Below are 10669 nucleotides of genomic sequence, written 5' to 3'. Positions count from 1 at the left end.
GTTCGAGCAACTACGTTAGCTCGACAATTTTAATACTTCTAAGAACTATATTTGCGAATTCCTTAGTAAACAATTGAATAGAGTAATGTAAGGAAAGACGATTTTTTTATTTAGTTTAATATTCATCATGTTTCAGTATATCTATTAATGAAATGTTGGAGTGTTCGTATTTGAAATATATGACGAAGGGATACAGCCAATCACGTGGTAGATAAGTAATGCATACGATAGTTGCTCGTATGATCTTGAAAACTTTGCTAATATATCTTAATTAATAAGACGCTTTTCCACTTTTTTACTTTATAATTGCAGGTTTCTTTAGAATATCATAATTAAAATTGTCTACCACCGAAAACAAAATATAAATAAGTCAATTTACCCGTGGCTACTATAGTCTGGAATTGACTCTTTTTTAGATATTATCGCCCATACAGAAGGAGGGACCCAGTGACTCCACGTTGTATCCTCGATAGACGAGTTTACACCTGAACTCCTCTATTCTGGGCGCTGCAGAATTGGCGTCCTTCGACAACTCCTCGGGACTCCACAGTTTTTCGGCGACCGCAGAGGCCCTGGGCCAAGTGCGAGGAATAAGGTTGGTCTTGTCGACGAACTCACCCCAGATACAGGCCTCTCCTCCCTGGATCAATTCCTTCTGTGTTGAGGTACCTGCGAAGGGGCACATATTTGTTATTATTATTATTATTATTATTATTATTAAATGCTAAGCTACAACCCTAGTTGGAAAAGTAGAATGCTATAAGCCCAGGGGCCCCAACAGGGAAAATATCCCAGTGAGGAAAGGAAATAAGGAAAAGTAAAATAATTCAAGTATAGTGACATTAAAATAAGTATTTCCTTTATAAAATATCAAAACTTTAACAAAACAAGAGGAAGAGAAACTAGACAGAACAGGGTGCCTGAGTGTACCCTCTATAATATATAATCTATCCGTTTCATAAAACTGTAATTATATTTCACGTATTGGGCAGATCTGGGTTATTTATTAGTGTACAGTTGGACACAGGAATTCCTAGCACAGCTCCCTCTGAAGAAATACACCCAGCCACACCCTAACTGCGCTCGAGATCCAGTATTTAGACCTATCTACCACCGCTTCAATCTCTTCCTACACAGCTACACTGTTTGGTTACTCCGTTAAGAGTGTGACAGGGTGTATTTTGGAGCGAAGCTGCGAGGTGTAGGCTACTAGGGACAGCCAATATCTAAATAATGATAAAAAATGTACCACAGGATAGTTAGATAGAAAGAGAGATGTTAAAATACCATTGAAGTCGAATGGATCACAGCTATAGTAGTTCCTCCAGTCTGCACCGTAACTGATGTAATCCAAGTACCAACAGGAGGAGAGCAGCGTTTTGAAACCTCCTTCTGTCACCTGAGAAACGGACAATCAAATACATGAATTTCAACTGGGATAATTACCAGGAATTTATTGGAAATACGCTGATTCTATAAGAAAAACCGTTAATGATATTTTTAGAGATTATGTATAGACTTGGCCATACTTAAAGCCTAGCCTACATGAATTTCACCTGAGATAATTACCAAGAATTTATTGGAAATACATTAGTTTTATAAGAAAAAAAAGAATTATATATTTAGAGATTATGAATAGACTTAGGCATGCTGAAAGTCCAGATCAAAGAATATTTGCCAGATCAATACAAGTAGGCCTACATAAATAAGCCTATGGAAATGTTAATGTTACATTGTAGCAATTCTAACAACTTCGTATCGTGCATGAACTCAATGTTTTCATCCTGAAGAACAAAATGTTAAAATGGTTAGGTTAAATAAACCCCCTTTTTTACCTTAGCCATTTCATCCTGCCAGCCCCCTTTCCAGACTTGGACCACGGTATCTGGAGCAATTTTCACTCCGTTATCGAAAACTTCTTGCCATATGATGTACCTGAGAAAGGAAAAAGGCTATATATATATATATATATATATATATATATATATATATATATATATATATATATATATATATATATCCCTTTAAAAATCAAATAACTCTCTCTCTCTCTCTCTCTCTCTCTCTCTCTCTCTCTCTCTCTCTCTCTCTCTCTCTCTCTCTAAAATACGGTATATCAAATAATTTCTCTTTGTCATGATAAGACAATTTCTTAAATGTTACAGACATCCTTCATTCTAAAAACAAAAAAATAATAAAGTCCTATTTGTTTACTTTTCATTCACAAAAGAAAATTTAGATAAATATCATAGATGTTTATAACTTATTTACATTAAAAAACGAACACAGTCACGCTTTGCATGTGACTTTTGTTTATTTGGCATTGCATTGTGGGTATACTGTGAAGTTTTACGTCAGCTGCAGTGTTGCCAAACCCGCGGTTTACCCGCCCAATTGGGCTACTTTTGAACACCTTACCGCGGGTTATAAAAGAGTGCCGCTACTTGCCTGAAATTGGGCTACTCTGGAAGAAATAAACCGCGGCGCCAATAAATTGTTTAAATGGTCCTTACTAATGCCATTTCTTTTATAATAATTTCAAAGTGGAAATGTAGATCGATTATTCTATTTCAAATTTCAATAGTTCACAGACAGTTTAAACCATCGTTGTAGAGTCAAAAACAAGATTAACCGACACGCTAAATCAGTTAATGTGCAGGTATTAACCCAGGTCAGATTCTTCACTCATAGCTTCATTGTCTGCTGAGTACTGGTACGCAAGCCCTGAAGAGTACATGTACCGTAATTATGGTACATATTTTAACCCTGCATACAATGTCTATCAGTTTTTTTTTTTCAAAGTGGGAAAAGGATAAGGAAACTGTTAATTTGTAACTGACCAAGCAATCAAACGTGTCACAGATGCGACCAACATATCCAAACCGACTTTGTTTCAGATTTGCAAGGAAAATTGGGTCAAGGCTATTAAGCATACTGATAACATTATAAAGGAAGACATGATAATTGACGTCTGTATTAGCTAATTCATTAAATCTTTTTTGATAGAACTAACTTCATCGGACGAAGAGTCACCATAACCACGTTTGCTAACTGAACCTTTGTTGTAAAAGCTTTTTTTCCCATTAATTGAATAAATTCTAAAACAATACAATCACCAATGTAAATATACTATATTAAACTTAGTTAATTGAATCCTTTTATGATTATGTTGAATGAACAACAAATCTCTTTTATTTTGCTAATTTCAATTTTGTTAAATGTCATTCAACTAGTATTTAATTTTGCCAAAAAAAATATACGGCTTTATTTTCAGTATTTTTGAATAAAAATTATGTACATTTTTCGATATCCTACTCTTCTATAAAATCTTAGTTGATTGGTTTCGATCCCCTGCCCACTAATTTATTTCTATAGTATATAATATCAGTAGTTTTTAGTACCAATTTAATGATGGCTAAGTTACTATAATTGGGCTACTTTTGAAGCAACTGCCGCTACTTTTGAGGCTTTGCACCGCGGTTTGGATGTCAAGTTATTTGGCAACCCTGGTCAGCTGTAAATGGTAAACAGTTAGTTAAATGGTGAATCCGAGTTCAGTAGCAAATCGTGTCTGTCTAGGCGAGTTTCTGACCAAAAAAGAAAAAAAAAAATCTACTAACGTGGCACTAAGCATTCTAGTTCTAAGTAAAAGGTAAGCAATGTTTGAGATTATTATTAATATTATTATTATTATTATTATTATTATTGTTGTTGTTGTTGTTGTTGTTGTTGTCATCATTAAAATGCACCAACCCCAACATCAAGGATTAGGCCATGCTTAGTTATGTAGGCCTAAGGCTAATTCCTGAATAGACTAGCGTCACTTGTACTGTACTATAATTATGTACAAATATTAATCAATAGTATAAAGACGTTTTTGCTATATTCTAAACTTTTAATTTTTAGCCATATTTAGAAATTTTAAGGCCGTACTTGCTGTAGTTCAGATAATAGGTACTTGGTTAACTGCATCCGCCGTATATCAAATATACTTCAAACTTCATTGTTACCTTTCAAAAATCAATAAACTGACAAAAAAAAAAAAACTTACCACGTTTTATGGAATATTTTAAATCACTGTTTTTCTTTGAGTTAGGAAAACTTACCCGTTTTTCGTTGGGAGATTTGATACGATTTCCAACAACTTTGTGATGTAGACCTCTTCGAGTTTACCATAATCACCGGTGATGTTCTCTTTCTTCATGAAATCTGTGATCTGTGGGTTGCTCTTCCTACGATGTGGCGTTCGTAAACAGAAATAAATCTTAGGAAATGGATCTTCTGAAGTTGTTATTTATCAGAAGAAAACAGAAGTGTATAAGATTATCTTAAGCCTAGCTCTATTTAATCATTAGTTTAAGTGTATAGGATTGTCTACACCTATTCAAATTGTAGGAAATCCTTTTCCATTGGCGTTTAAGAGGAGACAACCATTCTAAACCTATTCAATTTTAGTTTAAGTGTAAAATTAGGTATCTCTTACAATGGCGTAACGTTTGAAACAGAAACGAATATTAGGAAATAGTTCTTCCAAAGTTTTTATCTATTAGGAGAAAACAATTGTATAGGATTACTCTAAACCTTGGCCTACTTGAACCATTTAAACATTGTTGTTTATTGAGCGATAACAGAATTGTATAGGATTATTCTAAACGTAGATCTGTATAAACAGTTTAAAAGTTGTTGTTTATTAAGAGAATACAGAATTGTATTGGATTACTAAATCTAGATCTATTTAAACTATTTTAAAAGTTGTAGCTTATTGACAGAAAACAGAATTGTATAGGGTTTTTTCTAAACCTAGATCTATTTAAACGTTTTAAAATTTGTAGCTTATTGACAGAAAACAGAATTGTATAGGGTTTTTTCTAAGCCTAGATCTATTTAAACTTTTTAAAATTTGTTTTCTTATAGTGATAAACAGAATTACACAGAGTTATTCTAAACCTAAACCTATTAAAACAATTTAAAAGTTGTTAATGAGAGAAACAGAATTGCATTGAATTATTCTAATCCCAGATCTATTTAATTTAGAATTTGTTGTTTACTGAGAGAAAACATAATTGCATAGGCTTATCCTAACCGTAGACCTATTTAAACAATTTAAAATTTGTTGGTTATTTAGATAAAACAGAATTGCATAGGATAATTCTAAACCTAGACCTATCTAATCAAAATAAAATTTGTTACTTACAAAAAGCAGAATCGCATAGACTTATTCTAAACCTAAACTTATTTAAACAATTTCAAATTTGTTGGTTATTTAGATAAAACAGAATTGCATAGACCTAGACCTACCAACAAATTAATCTTTAATACAGGTGTAAAAATTAATATTAAAAAAAAAAAAAAACCTCACCAGCAGTCGAAGCTGACCTCGTCGCCACCGAGGTGAACGTAGTGGTCGGGGAATCTTTCGGCGACCTCCTTGAAAAACTCCTTCAGGAAGTCGTAGTTATCCTCGTTCGTAGGATCAACTGGGCCGAAGGTGCCGTCGGGTTTGTCCCCTCTTCAGGTTTTGATAGTGATAAGATAGTGGGGTTCTCGTTATTGATTAATACTAGTTTAATTACAATTATAGGGATGACACATGGTAGTTAAATGAGATTGGCACTTTTGTTATGATTATATTATGAATGACTATGACATGGGTAGTGATTATTATCATGATAACTCTAATTATAATAATAATAATAATACATACATACATATACCAAAGGCACTTCCCCCAATTTTGGGGGGTAGCCGACAACAACAAGAAACAAAACAAAAAGGGGACCTCTACTCTCTACGTTCCTCCAGCCTAACCAGGGACTCAGCCGAGTTCAGCTGGTACTGCTAGGGTGCCACAGCCCAACCTCCCACATTTCCACCACAGATGAAGCTTCATACTGCTGAGTCCCCTACTGCTGCTACCTCCGCGGTCATCTAAGGCACCGGAGGAAGCAGCAGGGCCTACCGGAACTGCGTCACAATCGCTCGCCATTCATTCCTATTTCTAGCACGCTCTCTTGCCTCTCTCACATCTATCCTCCTATCACCCAGAGCTTTCTTCACACCATCCATCCACCCAAACCTTGGCCTTCCTCTTGTACTTCTCCCATCAACTCTTGCATTCATCACCTTCTTTAGCAGACAGCCATTTTCCATTCTCTCAACATGGCCAAACCACCTCAACACATTCATATCCACTCTAGCCGCTAACTCATTTCTTACACCCGTTCTCACCCTCACCACTTCGTTCCTAACCCTATCTACTCGAGATACACCAGCCATACTCCTCAGACACTTCATCTCAAACACATTCAATTTCTGTCTCTCCATCACTTTCATTCCCCACAACTCCGATCCATACATCACAGTTGGTACAATCACTTTCTCATATAGAACTCTCTTTACATTCATGCCCAATCCTCTATTTTTTACTACTCCCTTAACTGCCCCCAACACTTTGCAACCTTCATTCACTCTCTGACGTACATCTGCTTCCACTCCACCATTTGCTGCAACAACAGACCCCAAGTACTTAAACTGATCCACCTCCTCAAGTAACTCTCCATTCAACATGACATTCAACCTTGCACCACCTTCCCTTCTCGTACATCTCATAACCTTACTCTTACCCACATTAACTCTCAACTTCCTTCTCTCACACACCCTTCCAAATTCTGTCACTAGTCGGTCAAGCTTCTCTTCTGTGTCTGCTACCAGTAATAATAATAATAATAATATTAATAATAATAATAAGAAAATTATTATTATTATTATTATTATTATTATCATTATTATTATTATTATTATTAATATTATTATTATTATTATTATTATTGTTGTTGTTGTTGTTGTTGTTACCAAATGCAGTGTCACTGACAACGAAAATCGTATAGGATTCAAATAAGCTCTAAATCATCTTGTAAGTCGTTCCTCCTCCTACAGCCCTTGTAAAACTACTTTTTTGTCATTCCTTTTTCTATCTTGTAGATTGTCTGTTCTTCTGAAGCTTCTAAACCAATTTTTGGACTGTTTGAAGGTCCACATAGCAAATAATATACATACCAATCATAAAACATACCTCGAAATATAGCTCTTATTTCTAACAGAAGCAACAGAGCTTCCTAATAACTTCTAATTATTGAATTATTAACGATTCTAACTATTATAACTACGTAATTGTTATTTTTTTTTTTTTACTTACGAATAACAAGGGGTGAGGAAGCCAGGTTGTCCGGGACCCCACGATTGGGTGTGACCTGGCAGGAGAAGAGGATTATGATTGCATTTGAAATTAGTATATATAAGATAATATGAAATATTTAATCAACGGTTAAGGGGTCATCTTCTTATGACACGAAAAAAAGATTAGCGAATGGAGGTTAAGAGAGAGAGAGAGAGAGAGAGAGAGAGAGAGAGAGAGAGAGAGAGAGAGAGAGAGAGAGAGAGAGAGAAGTTTAAGATTATTTTTAATTTGTTTTGCAGGAAGGCAATTAATTGAGTTTACATCCAATAGTAGAATGCATAAGTTACTTATAACTTTACTTTTATCGTATATTATCAGCCTCATTAGACTTCATTAGTGAATAAAATGTACCATCGCTATGTATACAAAATATTATTAATATCAATAGTTATATGTAGATACTTTTATCCCTATTTATTTGTGAAATAACTGTATTTTCTTCATCATATTAATATAAAAAAGAAAAATAAGCATTGCATATATTCTTACGAGAAACGCTCATATGGCCCAGTTTTCATGAATCAATTTAAGTACACACAACCCTCTGAAGAATGTGTCTCTATGACTGGTGATGATTTAGCGAGGAATAATTAGTTCGCTATAAACACCATTTATAGGTTGAAGGCTGAAACGGCTTCAAATTATGCGAAATTGGCGAAAAATTTAAGAATTTTTCTACGAACATTTACATTGTCGGGACGCCACTTGCAAGATGCTGCGTTTAGCTTTTAAGTATTTTTTTGAGATTACACTTTTAACGTTTTCATAAATTGATAGAAAGTTTCATAACAATTTAGACGTATTTGCGGATTTTACCATTTATGAAAGTCTCGTATTGATTTATCAGTATCAAAAAAGGGTTTTGATGGATATTTTTGATACCCTGAACCTATCGTATTCTTTGTGGAAATTATAGCATAAGAAACCTGTATCGGTTATAAGGCAAAAAAAGACTATCTTAAATGAACTAAGGAAACAGCTATAAATGGGTTACGGGCTGCCTAAGGCAAGAGCCCGTGTCTTACACAATGGTAAGGCAATCTGACAGACAGACAGACAGAGTTATAACTGTGCCATGACAAACTATAACTCTAGTCATGAATTGTGTTGAATTTAATTATCTACTGTAAGTGTTATCATAACGAACCCAGAGCTCATTACGAATTATAAATCACCTCTCTAATATATTTTAATAAATATGTAGAATAAACTTTTTAATAATAAGTACATACATACATACATATACCAAAGCACTTCCCCCAATTTTGGGGGGTAGCCGACATCAACAAATGAAACAAAAACAAAAAGGGGACCTCTACTCTCTACGTTCCTCCAGCCTAACAAGGGACTCAACCGAGTTCAGATGGTACCGCTAGGGTGCCACAGCCCACCCTCCCACATTATCCACCACAGATGTAAAAGTGCATAACTATATTTTAGAATCGATAACTGGTTCCAGACTTATCCTCTAATAAAAGATCCAAATTAAACTTGACTTTACGATTAGGGCCCGGCCAGACCAAGCGCGGCTAGCGGCGAGGTTAGCGGCAAGAGGTTATGGCGGAAAATTGCAACCTTAGGTATCTTATGTAGGTGGCCAGATAGGAGGCGTGAGGCTCCTATCTGGCCACCTACATAAGACACCTAAGGTTTCAATTTGCCGCCATAACCTCTTGGCTCCTATCTGGCCACCTACATAAGACACCTAAGGTTTCAATTTGCCGCCATAACCTCTTGGCTCCTATCTGGCCACCTACATAAGACACCTAAGGTTTCAATTTGCCGCCATAACCTCTTGGCTCCTATCTGGCCACCTACATAAGACACCTAAGGTTTCAATTTGCCGCCATAACCTCTTGGCTCCTATCTGGCCACCTACATAAGACACCTAAGGATTCAATTTGCCGCCATCACCTCTTGCCGCTAACCTCGCCGCTAGCCGCGCTTGGTCTGGCCGGGCCCTTAGACGCTCTCCAAAGCCAACCTTACCTGGGGTATCAAACTCTGGCACAACTCGGACACCGTTCAATCTCCCGTAGTCGATCACCTGTCCTATTTCTTCTGGCGCGTAAAGACGTTCTTGATTGTAGGCTCCTTTGCCGCTGAAAAGATTTCGAAAATTACAGGGAAAAATTATCAATTGAATGCGATTTTATTTTGAAGGAAATGTATATCTGATCGGTAAGGGATTTGGGATTTAATTTGATTTGGTCTTGAAAAAAAGGATGATCAGATATTAGAATAATAGTGATTGCAATATTAACGATTTTAGATAAAAGATAGGAATATTTGATTTAGCTTCGGAATTATGCTATAGTTGATTATATTCTTACGGATATTTTTCACAATTAATTACTCGCATAAATGTCTCAAGCCCGGATAAAAAAAAAAAAAAAAAAAAAAAAAAAAAAACAAGGTTCACTATAGTGCTAAACCCCTTCTAATGAGACAATCACCCCCAATGCTATTTGGAACTTTCCCACCCTTAAACCCCGGGCGTTTTCTTCTTCAAGCACATTTTGCAATATATATGTTTTTTTTTAAATTGCGCTAACAGCCTTAATTTTCGCCATAGAGAGGTCAGGTTGGTCTCATTATTTTGGAAAATGCCTGAAGTTTCTCATGAAGTTATCAAAAATATGCAAAAAAATGTAAATAGCAGTTTTTTGCAAGGACGTACCGGTATGTCCATGGGCGTAAAGGGATGAGTTTTGTGAAACGTACCAGTACTTCCACGGGGGGTAAAAGGGTAAATGGAATAAAACTATATTGACAATGTAACAAACTATAACAATCTGAAGCAAGCAGCAGTGGGTCCGAATGAAACCCGGAAGAAATCCCTAAAACTGGAAATAAAATCAGAAAATAAGTTTCTTCAGTTATATAGCCCAACTTACCTGAGTTCAGGAAAGGCTTCGCTGACGTAAGGGAAGCTCTGCGAATCGACGATGTGCCAGTGGAGGACGTTCATTTTATTCATGGCCAGGATGTCGATCGTGTAGAGGATTTGGAGCAGGGGCAGGTAGTGGCGAGATGTGTCGATCAACAAACCCCTGCGAGGGAGGAGATGGAACACATGAGTGAGAGAGAGAGAGAGAGAGAGAGAGAGAGAGAGAGAGAGATGGAACATATGATCGAGAGAGAGAAAGGAGATGGAACATATGATTGTGAGAGAGAGAGAGAGAGAGAGAGAGAGAGAGAGAAGATGGAACATATGATTACAGAGAGAGAGAGAGAGAGAGAGAGAGAGAGAAGATGGAACATATGATTACAGAGAGAGAGAGAGAGAGAGAGAGAGAGATGGAAAATTATTGAGAGAGAGAGAGAGAGAGAGAGAGAGAGAGAGAGAGAGGAGATGGAACATATGATTAACAGAGAGAGAGAGAGAGGAAGGAGATGGAACATATGATTAGGAGAGAGAGAGAGAGAGAG

The 10669-nt window shown here is 36.1% G+C and overlaps 1 protein-coding gene across 3 annotated transcripts in view; it reads right to left on the bottom strand.

The window, feature by feature from the left end:
- Nucleotides 1-170: 170 nt before the first annotated feature.
- Nucleotides 171-10669, bottom strand: part of LOC137627860 (beta-hexosaminidase subunit beta-like) — a 17191-nt gene continuing 6692 nt past the window's right edge. For all 3 annotated transcript variants that reach the window (XM_068359286.1, XM_068359287.1, XM_068359288.1), the window contains exons 6-13: nt 10135-10290; nt 9227-9339; nt 7196-7250; nt 5360-5509; nt 4107-4232; nt 1836-1935; nt 1288-1399; nt 171-669 (exon numbers count right to left, since the gene is read on the bottom strand). In XM_068359286.1, coding sequence (XP_068215387.1) covers nt 413-669; nt 1288-1399; nt 1836-1935; nt 4107-4232; nt 5360-5509; nt 7196-7250; nt 9227-9339; nt 10135-10290 — 1069 coding nt within the window. In that variant the 3' untranslated portion in view covers nt 171-412. The remainder of the gene's footprint in view (nt 670-1287; nt 1400-1835; nt 1936-4106; nt 4233-5359; nt 5510-7195; nt 7251-9226; nt 9340-10134; nt 10291-10669) is intronic.

The sequence above is a fragment of the Palaemon carinicauda genome, chromosome 35, assembly GCF_036898095.1.
Source record: "Palaemon carinicauda isolate YSFRI2023 chromosome 35, ASM3689809v2, whole genome shotgun sequence".
Lineage (NCBI taxonomy): Eukaryota > Metazoa > Arthropoda > Malacostraca > Decapoda > Palaemonidae > Palaemon > Palaemon carinicauda.
Note: the sequence above shows the minus strand (reverse complement) of the source record. Positions and strands in the feature narration are given on the sequence as shown.